Here is a 21818-nt window from a genome sequence, read left to right as displayed (position 1 = left end):
CAGCCCATTCCTCACGTTTTTGAAATACATATCTTTTAGAATAAATTATCACTGTTATGTAATATACATGAGAAAATAAAAGTGAAGTATAAGAAATTCATAATTTTTCCAGAGCCCTAAGTATTTAATAAAGACCCTCCCCACACCTAGCTCCAACAAAACTCATGGTGTTGTGGGAGAGTCATTTGCAATTGTGTTATCAAATTTTAATTTACTGCCCTTCATTTTTTACTGTTCTCTAGTTGAGAGGTAATAACAGGCTCTGAATCTGCTGCAAATCTTTGCAATGCAAAGCAAAGCTGTATTGAATCAGCCATTGAAACCTGAGGGGCTGTAATTTAATAAAGCAAAGAAAGATGATGGCAATTAACCATCAGACTATACCTTCAGATTGTGTGACACGTTCTCAAAGTAAAATACCTACCAGGTATTCAATTCAAGATTAGGAAACCTAAAATTAGATTTCTTCATCTGTAAGCACGCTAAGCATCTTAGTTCTCATTACAGTCTCTGATGGTCTTAGTCTTTAGCAGTCGATAAGACTGAAGTGATTGAGGTCATGCTACAGTGGACACCCTGCGGCTGGCCTGTGAGGTTCTCACAAGGCAGCATTGATCTTGAGTTGAATCCTTCCCTGAACATTGGTAGCAGGCAGCCAGAGGTTGACAGGGAAAGCAGTAATTTGAGTATAAGGCAGCTAAGCTATTTCCCAAGGTCGGCTGGTATTCACTGTAGTACCCAGGTCTCTTGTAAAATATCAGACTAGGGAAAGGATTAGACAAAACCATTCTTCTTCCTTCATAAGTTTTCTCTTTTGTTGTCTCTTTCTACTTTAATAACTTTCTTCAGGATCTACTGGTAGCTCCCAATACTACCCCATTGGGAACATATCATGGCTTTTCTCCTAGCACATGGGGAATGGGTATCCATAGCCTCCTTTTTCCTCTAAAATGAGCATCATATAGTTTTACAGCCATTCTAGAATCACTAAGAATAAAGAATATTTCTATACATATTCCTGAAAGCAAAAGTTGGTTTTCTTTCTATGATTGGTTACATACAGTGGCCTTGACTGTTCTGAAATTTTTTTGGGGACTGTTGTTCCTGAGAGAAAATACAAATAGAGGTATATGAAGTTAGAGGAATAAGCACATTGTTTAACGTGGAACAAAATTTAGTCGGACACTTTCAAAGAAGACAAAAAATGGGGTGGGTGTGGACACATTATGTTCATCTATGGACAATGCAATGGAGTTAGAATTAACATCCCTTAATATTTACCTGTACTAATATGCACACTGAAAGCCTGCTAGCTTCCCATCTACATAATAAGAATCTTATGTTTCTTCCTTTTAGATATTCTTTGATATGGGAGTGAATAAACTCTTAGACATTGCTCATAGCTTGTATTTAGTTTAAATGCAATACTTTTCTTCTAGGTCTAAAGAAGGTCGGGGCTCTCTGAATACCTTACTCTTTTATTCTGTACCTCTGAATATCTTATTCTTTTGACTTGTCCAGATGATCAAACAGAAAATGTTACCTCACATAACAACTACATGCAAGGATACTGTGTAGTAAGAATCACATCTTCTCAGTTCATGTCATTTTTCCTGAAAATCTTACGTCTTGCTCTCTGGATGGTACACTACTTAAATACTTTTACTCTGATTTGCCTGCTGCTGAATACCTCAAATTCTGTTTTTCACTGACTTTTATAATTGTCCTTTTCTTTGTATAAAAGCAATTGTAGTGAGTAGAAAACATAATTGGATTTAGAGTTACCTACATTTCTGATTCCAATTTTAATAATAATAATTGTCCTCTTTTTTAGGAGATACAGTTATCTTTAAGGCTGGAATGGCAACAGTTATTATTGAAGCAAATGATGATCCTAATGGAATTTTCTCTTTGGAACCTTTAGAGAAGCCAGTTGAAGAAGGCAAAAGTAACATTTTTTGGTAAGTAACGTTTAAAGAATATCTTTGCACTCTTTTGGAACTGGTGTATGTGGTACTTTATAAATAGCACTTTGATTAAATCAAATGCACAAGTGTGCATTGATAGAAGTGCACTATAGAAAAACAGTTTTACAAAATTTTGGATTAAATGATTTGTAATGTGTTGAAGACATCACCTGTAATACTATGGAGTACACAGTAAATATTAAAAAGTGCACAGAAGCTCATGTTGAAATGTAACTAAATAAGACTTCAGCATTGATGTTCTGTTATAATCTCAGGAACCTGTAGATACAGAAAAATCTGAATGATTGAGCACAATATAACCTAGGCTGACAGAAAAAGAAAAAAAACCACTCAACAAATAGCTAAATAAAACTGTGTGGCACTAGGTGGCTTTTTGTACCCATCTTTGAAATTTTCAACTGCAAACTACTGTATTCTTTCTTTCTGTTTTTGTATTTTTTTTTTTCTTTTATCTGTTAATTACAGATTGAAATCTATACTTAAAGTCCGGATGTGACACTCTTCATTAGTCTGACCTTTGAAAGTATTTTCCTTTGTGCCACCATGATATATTGAAGAATTAGCAGGGTTAAAAATTGAATGCACTTGGCATCTCGCCTTGTTACATTCATTTCATAAATTTACTATGGGGTTTTAATTGGATGAAAAAATGATTTTTCGTTAAGAAATCTTGAGACAGGCTGTAAAGAGAAGTTAGGTCACAATAAATGCGATAGTGCAAATAGTTAGGGAAGAGGTTCTTCTTGCATTTAAAAAATCATCCTTTTTTTTTTGTCTGTTTGTTTTAAAGCCTTGAAGCAGATGCTTATGGCTGTGAATTGGTTCTTTATGCTTGTGCCAATACATCTGAAATATGAATAGTCTCAAGAAAAGAGGATATTAAGTTCATTGTGTGTTTGTTGTTGTGCTGTTCACTGTTTTGGGCTTTGTTGTTTTTTTGTCCTTTATAGTCTAATCTGCAGGATAATTTTTGTGGATTTGGTGGTGTTAAGAATATTGTTTTGATGTAAACATGCTTATATACAGGTGCTTTATGGAATTATAGGATACCAAGATCTCCAACATCTGAGGAACCTGCTCAGTCATCATTGATAAAATATATTTACTAGGGATCTGTCTCTTCCATACTGTCACTACTTTGACAGTTGTGTAGCATATAAAAAAGTGGTCAAAGTAGCATGTAACCAAACCACCGAAAACACAGAGGTTTTAATGAGGTAATTGGAGTTAGTGCAGCAGCGCTACACAGCTGGGATAGAGCACCCTGGTTAACGCCACAGAAGAAAAACCTTTGGAAGCAGAAACAACATAAATGTGTTGCTGTGGCTGGACTAGTTTAGCTGAACTAATTCTTCAACCTGATATAATCTATTTATAAGGCATTTTATGTCACCGTGCAAACCGACAGAAGCAAACTTCCTGTATGTAAGCGCACTCTTAATAAAGGCACTGTATGGGTCACTTTTTATTTGTAGTGCCTTTTTGAAATTAGTGTAATTGTGTTAGCAGATAGTTACCAAAAAAAAAAAAATCTTTTCATTTACTACGTTCTTAATCACAAATAACAGTAGATTTCTGAAAGCCGTAGAATGTAATTCTAATTTAATACAAGTGTAAGAAAAAGTTTAAGTAGACTTGATGACTGAAAGGAGAAACGTTTGTGGTTAAATGTAGATGATTCTCTTTCCTGTCTAAGAGTGTCCAAGTATATTAATTTTTAATGTTAACTTTCTGAACTATTATGCATTCATATTTATTATTATAAATTGGAATTACAAGACACAGTGATGTGTAGCTTCACAGTAGTATTCTGCATGGACCTGCGTATGCTACTTCTGTTTTCTAAAGTACGTATTCCGGGAGTAGAATTGTACTGCAAACGTGGTTGCCTTTAAAAGGAAGGCTTCATGGAACAGTTGTAGTATATTAGTATTTTACTTTATATTACATAGTATATTACTTCTTACTGTAAGGAAGATTACAGTAAAAGGAGTCTCCACATTTTCCTTTTCTACTCAACGCTGATGCATGCCTGCCAGGACTCTCATTCTTTCTGTATCACTGAACAGGATTTTGAGACACAGAGGACACTTCGGCAATGTTTCTTTGACCTGGCAGTTGTTTGATAATAACTCTGCACTGAAGCCAGGAGAAGAATTCTATGAAACTTATGGGACTGTGTGCTTCATGGATGGTGAAAGGTCGAAGTCAATAACACTACGTGCCATTTCAGATAGAATTCCTGAATTCAATGAATTTTACATTCTAAAGTTGGTGAATGCTTCAGGTATTGTCTTCCATATCACCATTTCCTTCATATCTGGTAGAAAAGAGTTATGTTTAATCAATCAAAAAGAAACCAACACTAGAAAGAGCATTGCTTTGAATCATGTCTTGATATCCTATGCTTTTCTGGTAAGGTTTTAGGTCTTATTTTTCATTTAATCTTGATTTCCATATATAGAGAGTTACTCAGTTCCCGAATTACTGTTAAACACATTTTGGTGATCTGAACTTTAAAAGGGATGCCTCTTGGTTTTTGAAATTAAACTTCTTAAAGTTCAGAAGTTTCATTTCAAAAACCAAGAGTTCTGAATTTCAGATACATAGATCTCCATGCACAAAATATAAAACAAAGATACTAACAAAGAAATAACAAAGGTATTAAAGGTTATGTGTGTCTACCATAATAGAGGTTGCTTTTTTGTTTGTTTGTTTCCCTAGAGGAGGTAAAATACTTGTAGTTACCACTTCACATGACTTAAATTACAACTTTAAATTGCTACTGGACACATTTCCTAATCTGGATTAATTCCACTTTAGTACTATTCATGGTCTTCTGTGCTCTGATACAAGTGAAAATGTGTGTTGGCCTTTCCTGTAAGTGAAGTCCATACGGATGTACAAAAGATTTCCTGCTTATAACAGGTAGATCACTGTACACTTTGAACACGGAGATTCTCCATTCACAACATGATCTTCATATCATGAATTCTTACTGTGCAAAGATAGATGACTAACACCAGGACTGGGCAGCAGTTTTAACACACAACTGGTTACTGTTTCTGCAAGGTGTATGTACTTCTGTATCAGAGGCAACAGGCAAGATTTTGCCATTCTCTATTCCTGTAAGTCTTTGAGCAATACAAGAATTGAATTTGGCCCCCATGCTTATCAAACGAATCAAAGGTAACCTACCTTATTGGCTAATTAAGAAAAGATGGACCTTGTCATGTTTCACCTGAAAGACATCTGTGTGTTTTACAGCTGAAAAATAGCATGTGGGTTTGTTTTCTACTGAAATTACATCAGCACAGTGTTTTAAGAATAATACAATTAACCTATGTAATTTTCAAGTTAGATCATTTGCTATAAGTCCAGAGGATCTTAAAGGAGGGTTTGAGGTTTTTTTAGAAACTTGTTTTATTAAAAAAAAAAAAAAGTACTTTGAAACTTTTTTCTGAGTGTGTTGTTTAATCATTAACTTTTACTCTAACTTCTATTACGCAGGTGGGTCTCCTGGTCCTGGTGGTCAGTTATCTGAAACCAGTCCTACTGTAACTGTCATGATCCCTTTCAATGATGACCCTTTTGGAGTGTTTGTTATAGATCCAGAGAGCCAGGACAGAGAGATAGTGGAAGATACTCTTTCTGAAGATGACCTTTCCTATATTACGGACTTCACCATCTGGAGACAGCAAGGCACCTTTGGTGTTGTCCGACTAGGTTGGGAAATACTGTCTAGTACCTTCCAAGCTGGACTGCCATCAATGGTAGATTTCTTGTTGCTTGGATCATTCCCAAGCTCAGTACAATCACAGCCCCACATGAGGCGCCATCACAGTGGAACAGACGCTCTGTATTTCAGTGGAAAAGAGGATGCATTTGGCATTATCGGTCCTGAATACCCATACAATGGAAATAATGCAGTAACCAATTTTACATTTTCAGCTTGGTTAATTCCTAATGTCAGTACAGATGGCTATATAGTTGAAAAGGATAACGATAATGGGACTTTATATTATGGTGTGAAAATTCAGACAAATGATTCTCATGTTTCTGTAGTGCTTCATTATACAGCATTAGGGTCCAATATGACATACATGGCTAAAACATCAGTCATGAAATACCTGGATGAGAATACTTGGCTTCACGTTCTGATTACTCTGGATGAAAGTATAATTGAATTTTACGTTGATGGAATTCTAGTTCTGGGAGGAATGAAGAGTCTAAAAGGAGAAGCAATTCTTGATGGTGAGCCTTTGCTATTTTTCTCCATATATAAAGCTCTGAAATGCATAGTCTAGCCACTTCAAAGGTGGAAGAAATACACTGAAATGATTATATCTGTTAAGTTAATTGAAAGGAATGGATAAGAATTCTTTGAGGATTTTCAGAAAGCCTATGGAAATTGTGTGAATGTTCTAAAAAATTCAAACTGCTGCGATGTTGAGTGAGAGTAGAGGACTATTAATTGTATGGTGTACTATTTTATTTCTGCTTTTAAAATTCCAGGTTGAAGTTTAAGAAATCAAATTTTCCATTTGTAAAAAGAATAGTACTTCTGCAATTAGTAATTTCCATCACACTTGCAGTACTGTAGCTAAGCTGAGAGGCTGAGAGGTTTTTTTTTTTTCCCTCCCTCGGTTTCTAGAACAAATATATGTGAAATGCAATTATGCTTTTATTGCTAGAAGGATATGTCTGTGCTGTAAATTTTCTTTATTAGTGGGGATGGCGTGTGTCTGGGGATAATGCAATAGTAAGGCAAGTATGTCATCTCTCTCCGTTGAATGTTGGGTAATACACAGTGGTGTGCATAGCAGCCCAGTTTTTCTCAGCATCCTCCACTTTGTGCCCTGGGACTTTTATCAGTTCCTGTGGTTGCTCATCTCTACAACTGCCACTCAGTGTCATATGTATGACAATACACTGAAGAGCACAGCTTTTTTTGTTTGTTTGTTTTCTTTCGTTTTCTGAAAGGCAACTGAAAACAGCTGATGTGTGTGTTTTAGCACAAGAGCATAGCATGGCACAGAATAGGATAGAGTAGGAATGAATATGAGGCAGCTGTGATCCTATAGTTTGGAGACAGAGAAATATAAATGCTGTTGTAAAAAGAGTTTGGAATTTGCATGGAATTACAGTGTGGTGGATGAAATGGATGTCCAGAAGGGTTAATGCAGTAATCATGAGTATCATCAGAATGGATCAGCTGCCCTAGCAGAGGGAAACAAAGTAGGATTTGTTCAGCAAAACAAGGGCTAAAAGGGGTTGCAGTTCTGCTCTGAAAATCTGTGGAGGAAAGAGGGAGCCTCAAGTCTCTAAGACTTATAAAAATGAGGGATGATGATAATGTGCTGCTAGAACTAATAGGATGAAAAACTTGGACAGCATAGGATGGAATTGTTTGGCCTGTGAGGACTTACCTGTAACATTGAGATGAGGCTCAAGGAACCTCCTGATTTTGGATCTCAAGATCAATATGATTCCTCATCCAGGGACAATGAACAGTTTACCATTGGTTTTTAAGAAAAACAGGTAGTCAGTTGCTGACTGTTTCATACAAATACAATAACATGAGAAAAAATTATAATTTCCTTCTCAGGTCCAGGAATAGTAAGAATTGGAGCAGGAATCAACGGCAGCAGTAGGTACACAGGGTTAATGCAGGATGTAAGGCTTTATGAGCGTAAGTTGACACGAGCAGAGATCTATGAACTTCATGCAACTCCTGCAAAAAGTGATGTCCACCCTGTCTCTGGGTATTTGGAGTATTGGCAAGGAGAGACCAATAAATCATTCATCGTGTCTGCAAAGGATGACAAAGAGGAAGAAGGAGAAGAATTATTCATACTAAAGCTCATTTCTGTGCGTGGTGGAGCTCGAATTTCACAAGAAAACACCACAGCAAGATTAAGAATACAGAAAAGTGATAATGCTAATGGTTTATTTGGCTTCACTGGAGCATGTATCCCTGAGGTAAGGTGGTCATAATGGAAATTGTAGGTGATATTTCAGGCACAGAAAGCTAAATGGCAGGACCAAGTGACCTGAACAAACCCTAGATTTTGCAGTGTTTGCTTTTGTGGTTAAGCAAACTTTTCCTAGGATTTGGAGATGCATATGTTCTGTTAATACAACCTCAGTTCCACTGGGATTTACTATATAATTTTAAAAAACTAAAGAAAAAAATGGTTAAGAAAATTTAGTTTACTATATAAACTGAAGACTAAGGCTTAATTTTTTTTTTCTAGAAAAATATTTTACCTTCACTTCTGTTACATTTGAGTTACCAGTTAAAATGTAAGATTTAATTCTCTGGTTTTTTTTTGAGAATGGATTATTGCAAAGATTTTTATTTTAGTTTTCTGTGTCACATGATGTGTTTGAGATAATTTTACTAGAGATCATGCAATGACAAAGTGTTATGGATTTTTCCACCTTCATTTGCTGTCATAAACTAAGTTATAATTTGCATATGTTTGATGTCAGTTGGTTGATTTAGTAGTGGTTTTTTTTGTTGTTTTAGTTTTAACAGATGAAATCTTTTTTCAGTGGTATCCATTCTATATGCAGAGTGTAAACTTGCTACTTTTTGAGGAGGCTTGAAATAAACATAAATCATTCTTTACTTCTTTAATCAATTATAAGGGGGAATAACATGATAGCTATCTCTACTGGTATTGGATTATTTTGTGGAAAAAAAAATTTAATATAGTTTTCATTTGGGAACTCTTATGAGCTTTAATTACATTCTTTTTTAATCAAAGTGCTTATGATGTTTTTAAAATAACTGTCTTGCCTGAGTGATACTAGTTTTCAGTTTGGTTCAGTTTGCTTATTGTGTGCCTACCATATGCTATGATAATAGATTCCTTCAGGTTCAAGTACCTCTGATACGCTGTGATGCCACAGATCATCAGCCAACCATGAAGAAAAAAAATAATTATATGGCACGGTAATTGTTTTGCACCTATCATATGTCCATTTCACCAGGGAAGTATTAGAGCTCTTAGTGGTGATGCAGGAACACAGCATTTTTTTACCAGTAGTTTAACTGTGCATATCTGTCTACTAGGCAGCTGAAGTCACACACAGTATCTATGCTTTCTTACAAAGCAGCCCTGAAATTTATCTAATGCATAAGATAGCTTTAACCTTTCCAATAACTTTCAGATAAAATTATTTTCTATGTTAATTTTATGAACGTTATTTTCTAAAATAGAAGGTCAGTACCAATTAAAGCTTCATTCCAGAGACGTGAAGTTGTCGCTGCAGAAGTCATGTTATCTGTGAAGATACAGAATTGTAAGGAGGACAGTAGAAGAGAAAAATCTGTTTTTCTGAATGATGATGGTATAGTTTATTTCTATCCATAGTGTGTCTGGTTAGAGAAAGTGCTGATCCAAATCTTTCTTTAAATTATTGCTAAGGAAAATTACAATATTGACGTTATTATAAAGCAATAGTTTCATTTGCTTTCGACAGGTACATTTCAAGCATATTGATTCTGTCTCTGACGCATAGTTTTAGGAAAGGGGTTGTGTCCAGGACGAACTGCAGTGTATTGTTATTTGTTACCTTAATAGTCCTCAGGGAGGCATCAGACTTTTGCAGATTCCACTAGGATTGTTCTGATTGGCATCAAGGTCAGTTTCAGCTTCCTAACACTCCAAAAGAGCTGAAAGTAACATGACAGCAATTTTTTACTTGAACATTTGTCTGGCATTAAATATTTTCGTGTTATTTAATGAAATTGCCTTGATTTACTTTGACAGTAATAAACGTTCCAAATTTTTGCTTTCTTCCAGACTGCTGATGAAGGTTCCACTATATCCTGTGTTGTGGAGCGTACAAGGGGAGCCCTAGACTATGTGTATATAAAGTACATTATCTCACAGGTTGATTCCACTGGCATTAATTACTCTGTTACCGATTTTTCTAATAGCAGTGGCACTATCACATTCGTTCCTTGGCAGAGATCAGAGGTAAACCCTACCTTCCTATTAACAATTCATCCTGTCCTTTACAAACCTCCTGGAAAATACCTTCTGAGGGTGCTTGGCTGGTTTGCATACTAGAGAGTGTTTACTTCACATGGCTTTTCTTCTTATTATTTTTTATTTTGTTATTTTATGTTGTTATTTTTTTGTTATATATATATTTTCTTTCTTTCTTTTTTTCCATCCCTGACAACAAGAAAGTGTTATTTGTAGCTCTGTGTATATGTCAGTTCAAAAGTCACCATGTGTGCATGTACATATTAGATATATGTACATATACATAAAAAATATTAACTGTATTTATGTGTATGTGTACATATACTTTAAAAAGTGTAGATAGTCCATGTACTTTCGAAATTGGAAAATGATCAGGTTTGATCTGAGTGTTGTAACTCAAATTTATGTCCACAACAATTAAATAGGCAATAGTAAGATTCATTGCTGTTCTTGCACTCAAGGCTATCCAGGTTCTGTCTCCTTTTAAATTCAAAATCAGAAACAGGAGATTAAAGGTGTTCTTGTAACAATAGCTGTTTTTGAGTCTCCCTGAAATGATTACTGTCTGCTTTAATCTATTCCTCTGCATAAAGTGTGCGAGCAACTGGAACATAAGGAAATTATTCAATATTCTGGCCTTAGAGACACCTGAAATTGGTAATCAGAATTGCATCTCTGAGTTGGGGGAGAGAAAGAGAAATGATACATAAGGGAAGCTTTAGCTGCTTCTGAGAAAGCTTTCTAAAAGTCTTACGAAATTCCTTATCTGAATTAGTTTAAAAAAAAAAGAAAAAGAAAAAAGAAATACCAGGATACCAGGATACACTGAAGAGTAGGAATTCAAAGCTACAGAGGCCCACAATTAAAAAATTATGTGGGCAGACTGGAGGTCCAAAAGAGGGCCAGAAAGATGATCAAAGAGCTGGAGAACCTGTCCTCTAAGGAAAGACTCAAGGGGTTAGATCTTTTCACCCTTTAGAAGGGGACTTTGATCCCATTATTACAGTACCTAAAGGGCAGCTCCAGAGTTGACAGAGGCTCTCTCTTCTCAAGAAACCACAGGAGAAGACAGAGGGCAAAGAGTACAAAGATAGAGTGGGAGAGGTTTTGTCTTGAAATTTTTTACAACTACTGGAACGACTTCCTTAGGGACAGGGTCGGGTTGTCCCGACCTCAGCATCTGGGCCAGGGCAATCCCAAGCACAAACACAGGCTGGGCAGAGAAAGCACTGAGAGCACCCCTTGGGGGGGGAAGGACCTGGGCGTGGTGGTTGATGAGAAGCTCGACATGAGCCGGCAATGTGTGCTTGCAGCCCAGAAAGCCACCCGTACCCTGGGCTGCACCAACAGCAGCGTGGGCAGCAGGGCGAGGGAGGGGGCGAAGGAGGAAATTCTTCCCTCAGAGGGCGGTGAGGCCCAGGCCCAGGCTGCCCAGAGGAGCTGCGGCTGCCCCATCCCTGGCAGAGCCCAAGGCCAGGCTGGATGGGGCTGAGGGCAGCCTGGGCTGGGGGGAGGTGTCCCTGCCCATGGCAGGGGGTGGCGCTGGGTGGGCTTTAAGGTCCCTTCCAGCCCAAACCAATGTATGGTTCTATGGTAGAATTCCCATCACCAGGGGTGCTTAAGATGCAGTTGAACATGGTGCTGGATTATTTCATCTATTTTTTTTTTTTCCATGAAACATTGAACTTCATCTTTTGATGTCCCATCCAACGTGGGCTGTCCTATGATTAAAATTCTGTGGTAATAAACAGCGTGTGCTAGAAATAGAAATAAAAATAATCTGTTTCAATGAATTCAATCCTGATGTACAGCACAGAATTGTTAAATTTATTTGAAGAAGTGGTGCGGGACCACAGTACTGTAGAAACAACATACACTTTCTATTATTGTTTGTATAATAAGGATGAATTGTGAGTAGAAAATACCATCCTCAGTTTCACTTATATCAGGCTGCAGAAGTCAATGTGGACTCAAATTCGCTGAAGTCATTTGCAGGGATCCCAGTGACTTCACTAGAACTGTGAATCTGGATAATGTGATGACTGGCAAAAGCGTGTGGTATCTGAAAATAGTTCATTCATGTTATAATAGTTTGTTCATTCAGCTTTATTTCTCTGTGAAATGATATTACTGCATTTCATACAATCATATATAGCAGAAATTTCCAAAGCTTTTCTAGCATGGCAACATAGACGAGGCCCACATTACTCTATCTAGTGGCAGAAAATGGCTGATGTAGGCTCTTGCTACACAGCTTACTGGTCCAATTTACTGCATACATACAGAGGAGCTAATGTGCATGGCTCTAAGAAACGGGCTGGTAGCAAGCTGCTCTTCAGGTGGGATATCCTAAGGGACTTTCAACTGACATTTGTAATCTACTCATTACCATGCCTCTAAATATGATCAGCTACTTAAATGTTTTCTATATGTTTGTCCGACCATATCGAAACATAAAGAAAGATGGAATTTTCTGAAGTGAATGTGTTAGCGTGTTTAGAGCAAGGTTATGTTAGTAAATCGTATGATCTGCAGGTCAAAGTGTCAGGTGGTATAATAAGCTCAATTTATTTGCTCTCTAAATTGGATTAATCACTGTAATGTCTCTTCATAAGCATAATTTCAAAAAGATTTTAAAATTTATCAGATATTTCATGTTCAGTACATGGAAATTAAACTCTGCTTTTGTGAAGATATACAAAACCAACCAAACAAGTATTTATTATCACTTATTTATGTAGTTTGAAACAATTCAGAAAATATGCCTTCCATTTCCAGTAGCTTGGAAGCATTGTTTTTGGAAAGCATATTCTAGACATAAAATGTTATCTTAGAAATTAGTTGAATTTATGTGGAGAGCAAAAATAGTGTCCTTTGCTTTCAGAACTATACAGCAGATACAGCTGACTGACTAATCAAAGAATGTTGCATGGTTTGATTTCTCCATGATTTGGTCCTTCTCTAGGTGTTAAATTTGCATGTTATTGATGATGACATTCCGGAGTTAAATGAATATTTCCGTGTGACATTAGTCTCTGCAGTGTCTGGAGATGGGAAACTAGGTTCAACTCCTACCAGTGGAGCAAGTATAGATCCAGAAAAGGAAACTACTGATATCAGCATCAAAGCCAGTGACCACCCATACGGTAACAATGATGGGAATTATACAGCTTTGTTTCAGATTATTGTGTAGTTCTTTCCAGTCAGATGAAAACTTTGCTTGGTTGTAATAGTTGAGGAAGCAATCTCATATATTCCACTTTATCTAACTTGAATTAATTCATTGTTTATATACATGAATGAATACTGAATTAGTTTTCTTTTATAATTTTACAAAAAGGCCTCAAATCTTCCCTGACCAAACAAGCAATGATTCTCTTGTGAGGGCAAATAAAGGCTCTGCATGTAGTTGATCCTGTCCAGGTTTTTCATCAAATGAGAATTCCTGACAATGAGAGTCATTTCTCCATATGTCTTGTACCAGTAAATACGCAAAACCGTGGCCTGTGAGGCTCTTTTGGGAAGAGAAGGTTTTATTATTGTGCTGTGCCTTTTATCAAGACTGACAAGAATATCAGTGAGAGAGGGTAAGGCACACAGCACATCTCTGGAAATAGTGTGATTGAGGCTTAAGGGTATACTGGTATATGTGGTTTTTAATTTCAGAACCATCACAAGATATGTTATCAATCACTTTATTTAAATTGTTTATCATCTTTAAAATTTGTTATGAAAAGCCATGTAAGTAGTAATTCTTGTCTTCCAGGTCTGCTCCAGTTCTCTGTGGGGCCACCTCCTCAGCCAGGTGATAAAATGATTCTTCCAGCCTCTTCTGTGCCCCATATTACTATTAAAGAAGAAGCTGGACACGTCAGATTACTGGTAGTTCGTGCACAAGGCCTTCTTGGAACAGTTCTGGTGGAATACAGAACAGTGCCAGTCACAGCTTTCAGTCCCAAAGATTATCAGGTATGGCAACTGCCAAGGTGGTATAATTGTTTTGGAATTAATTAGAGTTATTTATCGTGGAGATAGCTTTCAGTTTGACTGCTCTAGCCCAGCTATGATTCTTTCACAGAAAGACTACTTTACAAGGTGATGTGGCAAATGGATATGTAATATTCACTTAAAAATATACATCATGTGACTTCTCCATTCTTTTCTCTGCAGTAAGTTGCATTGTCTAGGAAAAGCCTCTGGTTTTGAACTTTTTTTTTTTTTCTTAACAGAGTTTCCAGTGTAGCAATTTGTGAGTTTTGCTGTTGTTACAGACCATATTATTCAAGTGCATGTACAGGTTAACATTATGCTTGTACATACTGGGATTTGTATATGCCTAGCAAAATAACCTGCGTGTATCTGCACTTGCTTGTCCAACTGATCATTTGTGCAGAAAAATAAGAAAAATGTACATGAATGCAGATGCTCACCAGTATGTCAACTTAGATGTCTTCTTCTTTTTTTTTTTCTTTTGTAAAACAGATTTTTCAGATTTTTTTTTAAAGCTTAAGTGAGGAAAAGTAGATGTTTTGAAAAAGACAAAATGAAGGTTCTGTTTCTTTTTTTTACATGGATGAAAACATTAGACTTGAACAAAAATATGAAGAGCTCTTATATTGCAGGCTGTTGTGGGTACACTGGAATTTCAGCCAGGAGAAAGATACAAGTACATTACTGTTAACATCACTGATAATACTATTCCTGAATTAGAAAAAACGTTTAAAGTGGAGCTGTTGAACCCAGAGGGAGGAGGTAAGGCACATATATCAGTCCCTTAGTTGTATTTTCATGACCTCTACTCGTTCATAAAAATCTTGTCTTTCTTGGCATTATTTTCTATGTTATTTCTGAAAACAAACAAAAAGCACCTCTACATCCCCACCCCCATACAGCTGTCTTTTTTCGTAGGGAAGAACTGTTCCTCAGTTCTTTTCTTAATCCTTGGTGGAAACAACCAGATCCCATAGCAAGTATATTATTACCATGTATTAGGGAAAGTGTATCACTGCCATCTGTTAGGTCATCTAAAGGCAATTGCTGCTTTTCACTTTGTATAACTTCATGGTTGGTAATGAGAACTAAAATAATGCAAAAATATATTAGCAATATGTTGCATTTCAAAAATATGGAATATTTATAAAATATTTAAGGCTAAACAGTCAAAGTGTTGTGTTTTTGTTTGTTTGTTTTGGTTTTTTTTTGTTTTGTTTTGTTTTTTCTTCCACATGAGTGAAATCAGAAGAACTGCAATACATAGGTCAAATGGATTATAGCAGTAATAGGCTGTGGATGTTGAGGGCCATAGGGAGTTTGCTGAGCTGTAGCTGCAGAGGTAGCTCGTAGATAACTGTCTGTAAGAACAAGACAAACACTTGAAAGAATTATTGGTTTGAAGGGCTAGTCTGAAGGGACGGCAAAGCATAGTGGTGCTGCCACATAAACCCCTGAATACCTTACAGATTTTTTTTTCCATTTGAGAAAAATTTTAACGGAGATTGTAAAGCTTGTTGGAGGGAAAAGTAATTAGAAACACTGACAGCCATAAATTGATTTTTTTTTTTTAAACTGATGTTATTTTTTTAAACAATTCAGAAATTGCAAGTGTGGTCCCTTCTGGGAGGATGTATCAGATTTCCTTGAATTAATCCAGCTCTCTGCTATGATTGTATGTGTCTATGGTGCAACATGGTCTCAGTGATTCTTTTGGTAAAGTCTTGAGACTTTTCACGTATTTTGTCTTTTTGGTTGAATAGTTGTTTTGTTAAAAGGAGTCAAACTTTTCTCTTTCAAATTGTTGTGACAGAAAATTTACAACTAACTTTAGTAATCCAGTAACTATATAGCCTTTTTAAAATGAGCCTTCTTTTTGGCCTTTCCAACACAAACACAAAGCTTATGAAGTCCCCATTAGTTAAGTTTTCTGCAGATTTTCCCAACATTTTCACTTTGTGAGAAAATATTAGAATAAGGAGCTTGAGGGACTTTATCGTCTCCCCTACCTTTTTTTTTTTTTTTTTTTTCAATTTAGATTCCTCCATGACAAGCCTCAGTTAGGAGTGAGAAAGGGGAAATACAAAATGGGGACACAAAGAGGGAAAGAGAGGAAAGATAAACTATGTGTATGTGTTTTCTTTCATTCTGACTTCCCATTGCTATTTCCAATGTCATAAATTAAGTAAGAGGTGGCATATGTAAATATTTCAGTCTTTATTAGAACTCCTGTACACTTTCAGAAGCAAAGTTGATACCTTCCTAGAGTGCTTCCCTCTTTTTTTCCTGTTGTCCAGAATAGTTTAAATTTCTCTTTGCTTGCGCTCTGATTTATAAATGTATATATGTGTATATATCTGTATGTCTGTCATCTTAAAGTTGCTGAGCTCTTTAGAAATGATGGCAGTGGTAGTGGTGATGGGAACATGGATTTCTTCCTTCCAACTGTCCATCAGCATGGTAAGCATTTTGGATTAATCTTTATTTCTTTATGCTAACTGTAATATCCCTCATGAACTACACTACTGACACAGTTTATCATAGTGTTATTTTGCTTGTGGTTTGAGATATATCATAGAGTCCTGTCAAAACATTCTTTCCCATTTTAAAAAAGGCTTAATTTCAACAACAGTCAATACTAACCGTAATACAGAAAATAACAGCTTCTCTATCTTCAAAGCTGTATTTTTATAGAACACAATGTAGTTATTCCAGAAGTAGTTAGAAAAATTAGCTTTGTTTGTAAATTTTGTAAAATTTTCTGGAGAGCAAAGAGGAGAGAAACTTTTTAAATTTAAGGTAATTTAAAAATTACCTGACTGTGTGTTTTGATACTTTCTTTTGCCACTTGCTTTATGCTTTGATCTCTGCATCTCAAAAATACTCTTAATAAAAAGTGGTGTTAGCTCTTTTTTTTCTAAAAGAATGCTTTGATTATTTTTCATTTTTGAAGTCTATTTTTGTCACAACATACAGAAAACAAAGATAATTTAATCTTGAGAAAATTAAAAACATACAATATGCAGAAATAAGATGAAAACAAAAGCACCTACTATGAGGGAAACGCTAATGATGGTGGATTTTGAATTAAACCCTAGAGACCTGAAAATATTGTGTTAGCACCCATTATCGAAATCAAATAATTTATTCCACAGTGACAGCCTGATTTTCTGTTTTATTTGAAAATACAAAGGAGTTCAGTTTGAACCTGAGAGTAAGTCTGTGGTTTAACCACTTTTTGGAACTTCCTGGGAAGTGTTGTTTCCTCTTCTGTGTTTCCAGATTTTTTTTAAAATGCCAGGCTCTTTCTCTTTCTAAGCAGCAAGTTATCTCACACAAGATGATCATTATAGTAGTAGAATTTCCTGGACTAGCTTTTTCTTTGTTCCAGCTTCAGTTAAAATAGTACCTGCTTTTGTCCTGTCTGCACTGCTTACACTGTGTTTTACCACGTAACTCTCCCCTACCCTAAATTCTAGTTCATTTTCCTTAATTAGACAAGTAATTTTATTTTTGATCCTCTCTTAAAATATTTGCATTTTATATGTTGCTTTGGAGTGTTGTTCCATAGAAGGGCTGCCAGGACTGCATTATTGAAAGTGAGTTCCTTATCCATGTGGATAATTATTCCACATTTAAAACAAAAAAAAAACACACCACAAAATGCAAAACAGCAGAAATATTCCAGTTATGCTTTTCTGTGTGCTTTTTGTAACAAACTTCCTTAGCTTTTAAGAAAAGATGGTATAAAAAAATAACTCATTTTGGCACTTGCACTTACAGCCAGCTTGGGAATTGCATCCCACATCGTTGTGACTATTGAGGCTTCTGATGATGCTCATGGCGTCTTTGAGTTCAGTACTGAGTCACTCTCGGTAAATGGAACTGAGCCTGAAGATGGAGATAGCAATATTATGTTGCAGGTTAGAAAGTTTTGGGTCTCATATTGCTATGCAATCCTCTTTTATGTCTATTTTACAGAGCATTCTGCAATATTTTTATAATAGGTCTACAGCATTTTAACTTAACTTTATCATGTACATTTGTCTTGACATTTTATACTTCACTTTCTAAAGTGTATCTTTCAGCTTAAAACTAAAATGTTTTATATAAGTTTAAATTTACTTCTACTTGTTTACATTTGAGGTATGAATATTTTAAAGTAAGTGCTGATGACACAACAAATACAGCAAAGCTAAGATGATAAAGATTACACTGTTTTTAAAATTAGTTTATTTTTAACTCATCATGTCAATGACTTTGCACTGTATATAATGGAGGGGCTGGATTGTGTGCAGCTTGCAGTTGGCAATGACATGCTTAAGATCCTCCGGGTAAGGATTAAGGGACATGGAAATAAGTTATAACAATAAGATGAAGTTGTTGTGGGAGTCTGCTATAGACCACCCAGCCAGGAGGACAACATTGCCAAATTATTCTATAATGAACTAAGGGATATCTCTAGGTCATCTGCCCTTGTCCCTGTGGGTGACTTCAACTTCCCAGATGTTAGCTGGGAATACCATACAGCCAATACAAACAGGTACTGGAAATTCCTGAGGCACGTTAACAATGACTTGTTGGTACAGTTACTCTGGAAGCTGACTAAGAAAGGTGCCCTCCAGATTTGTTGCTTGTAAACAGTGAGGGTCTTGTGGGTGAAGTGGTGATTGGAGGCTGTCCTGGCCATAGTGACCATGAGATGGCTGAGTTTAAAATCTTTGGTAATAGGAGGAAAACTGCCAGCAAAAGTTCAGCCCTAGCTATGGAGACAGCAGACTTCAGACTACTCAGTGAACTAGTTTGTGAGGTCCCCTTGGAACCTGCTTTTGAAGGTATTGGAGTCCATCAGTGCTGGTTAGTTAAGTAACACCTCTTAAGAGCACAGGAACAGGCAATTCCAAAGAGTCAGAAGTTGAGCAAGCTGGGCAGAAGGCCAGCTTGGCTGAGCAGGGATCTTATTCTAGAATTTAGGCGAAAAAGGAAAATCTGTGGGCATTGGAAGCAAGGTCAGTTGAACAAGGACTACAGAGGTGATGTTCACTCAGAGTTGAAGCTGGCCAGTACTGTGGGGACAACAAAAAGTGCTTTTTTTAAAGGATGCTAACAGCAAAAGGAGGAGCAGAGAAAACATTGATCCATTACTTGTTGAGGTTGGTAACCTCACAAATAAGTACGCCAATAAAGCAGAGGTTAATGCCTTCTTTGCCTCTGTCTTTAACACCAATGATGGGCTCGGGGACACCCAAAGCTCTGAATTTCAGGACTGTGATGATGATAAACTCCCAGCCAACTTTGAACTTGTGCAGGATTTGCTGCTCCAGCTGGATGCATATAAGTCTATGGGGTCCAGTGGGATTAATCCCAAAGTACAGAAAGAGCTGGCTGATGTCATTGCAAGACCTCTCTCAATAATTTTTCAATAGTCTTGGAGTCTGGAGAGGTCACAGTTGACTGGAATTAAGTTAAACGAGGAAGTGCTGGATTCTGCACCTGGCAAGGGGCAATGCTGGCTGTACGGACAGGCCTGGGGACAAGAGGCTGAAGAGCAGCCCCATGGAAAGGGATCTGGGGGTTTTGCTTGACAGCAAGAGAAATATGAACCAGCAGTGTGCCTTAGCAGCCAAAATGGTCAACTGTGTTCTGGAGCATAAGGCACAGCAATGCTGGATGGTCAAGGGAAGGGATTGTCCTGCTCTGCTCTGTGCTGGTGAAGCCTCACCTCTAGCACTGTGTGTGCTACAATATATGAAGGACATAAACTATTAGAGAGCATCCAAAGGAGGGCTACTATGGTGGTGAAGGGTCTAGAGGGCAAGAAGTATGAGGAGCGGCTGAGGTCCCTGGGTTTGTTCAGCCCAGAGCAGAGCAGGCCGAGGGCAGGCCTCATGGCGGCCTGCAGCTCCCTCACGAGGGGAGCGGAGGGGCAGGCGCTGAGCTCTGCTCTCTGGGGACAGCGACAGGACCCGAGGGAACGGCATGGGGCTGGGACAGGGGAGGGTCAGGCTGGGGGTTAGGGAAAGGTTCTGCACCCAGAGGTGGTCGGGCACTGGGACAGGCTCCCCAGGGACATGGTCACAGCACTGAGCTGCCAGAGTTCAAGAAGCATTTGGACTACTCTGTCAGACATGCGATTTGATTTTGGGTGGTCCTGTGTGGAGTCAGGTGTTGGACCTGATAATCCCTGTGGATCTTTTGTAACTCAGGATATTCTGTGATTCTGTGACTTTGCTGTATGCCATTTTACACTTTTATGTTCTTCTTTCTTATAGTACAAAGAAATACATAAATCTTTGTGTTTTCCACTTAGGTTGTGAGAACTCATGGGGCCCTGTCTGAGGTGACTCTGTATTGGGTCATAGTCTGTGATCTTACAGAAGACCTGGTCTCTGCATATGGGAATGTAACATTTGATGTTGGCCAAGTGAGAGCAAATATTACCATACAAGTTTCTCCTGACAACGTGCCTGAACTGGATCAGGTGTTTTCAGTTTTGATCATCAATGTGTCCGGTGGTCGTCTTGGAAATCACACTAATGCAACATTAACAGTTTTAGCTAATGATGATCCATATGGACTGTTCATCTTTTCTGAGAGAAACAGACCAATAAAAGTTGAGGAAGAAACAAAAAATATCTCCCTGACAATAGTAAGGCTTGGTGGTCTTCTTGGTACAGTAGTGGTTACATACAGAACTTTAGGTGATGATGAAAAGTCACCCTTTCTTCCACCTGATGTTGTTAGAGCAATACAAGGAGAAGATTATATACCCATTACTGGTTATGTGATCTTCGCAGCCAATGAAAGCGAAGCCACAATATCTTTGCCTATTTTGGATGATTATGATCCTGAGAGGTCAGAATCTGTTTTTGTGGAGCTAAACAATACTGTTTTGATCGACAAAGTACAGGATCGGCCAAGTAAGTGTCTTTCATATGTAAACCAAAAGCTTAAATATGTAGGCTAATATTTATATTTAATAGGATAAAATGCAGCAATTGAAATTACAGTAAAATTTTACCTCTGCCTAACTCTGTATAGTTAAGAATCCTGTAAGTTATATGTCAGAGTATCTCACATTAAGTATGAAGATTCTGTGTGTCAGCATATATTTCCTTTACCACAAAATTTTGTCAGGGGTGGACATTTCTTTCTCCCTTCTGCATCTGCTTTATCCCAGGTGTTTTAGGCCAACTGTATTACTGTATTGGTTTTGTGTGCTAATACCTGCTCACCTGTTGTTTCTGTAAAGCACAATGATAGGAAATAAGCTAGTTGCACTTACTGAAAGCGAAAAAAGCCTTTTAAACATTAAGTGGTGTAGAATTGCAGCTTCATGCTGGCTTTTTAGCGTAGAGGATGTTTGCCCGATCAGATAAATTCAGGTCATTACAGCCTTATTTATGCTTAAGAGCTTCTTGGCATGCCTAATTTCCCTTCCCTCTCCCCCATGACTCTCCCACATTAATCTTGATTTTTAAGGGAAACACTACAAAAAATTCTACTGGGAAACTGAAAGGTTACTTATAGTTCATCATTGCTAGTGTAAAATTCTATTGTCCTATGGACAAATAAATAAGTAATTTTGCTAGTACCTCACCTCTTCAAAGAACTGGTGTTTTGTATGCTCCACAGCAGGGTAGAATAATAAGTTAGTAAGAATGTGGATTTTCTGACATAATATAATTCAAACATCAAAAATATGCTTGTGCAGTTTGTAGTTATATTTTGTCCAAATCTAAAATGAAAATTTTATTGAAAGCTAGTAGTGGCCATCCACTAAACTCAGGTGTATGTATATGAACAGTATAGCCATATATAGGAGGCATTTCAGGCT

General features: G+C 37.1%; 1 protein-coding gene across 1 annotated transcript in view; it reads left to right on the top strand.

Moving 5' to 3' along the window:
* The window catches only part of LOC310892004 (adhesion G-protein coupled receptor V1-like), a gene marked incomplete at its 5' end in the record, with an annotated part of 72353 nt that overhangs the window by 28823 nt on the left and 21712 nt on the right, over positions 1 to 21818 (top strand). The window contains 11 exons of the mRNA XM_083854195.1: positions 1835 to 1961; positions 4058 to 4275; positions 5499 to 6242; positions 7597 to 7970; positions 9803 to 9979; positions 12957 to 13137; positions 13758 to 13960; positions 14614 to 14743; positions 16361 to 16441; positions 17765 to 17904; positions 20292 to 20901. Coding sequence (XP_083710321.1) covers positions 1835 to 1961; positions 4058 to 4275; positions 5499 to 6242; positions 7597 to 7970; positions 9803 to 9979; positions 12957 to 13137; positions 13758 to 13960; positions 14614 to 14743; positions 16361 to 16441; positions 17765 to 17904; positions 20292 to 20901 — 2985 coding nt within the window. The remainder of the gene's footprint in view (positions 1 to 1834; positions 1962 to 4057; positions 4276 to 5498; positions 6243 to 7596; positions 7971 to 9802; positions 9980 to 12956; positions 13138 to 13757; positions 13961 to 14613; positions 14744 to 16360; positions 16442 to 17764; positions 17905 to 20291; positions 20902 to 21818) is intronic.

This window comes from Anser anser (genome assembly GCF_964211835.1).
Source record: "Anser anser genome assembly, contig: HAP1_SCAFFOLD_87, whole genome shotgun sequence".
NCBI lineage: Eukaryota > Metazoa > Chordata > Aves > Anseriformes > Anatidae > Anser > Anser anser.
This window is presented reverse-complemented; position numbering and strand designations above follow the sequence as displayed.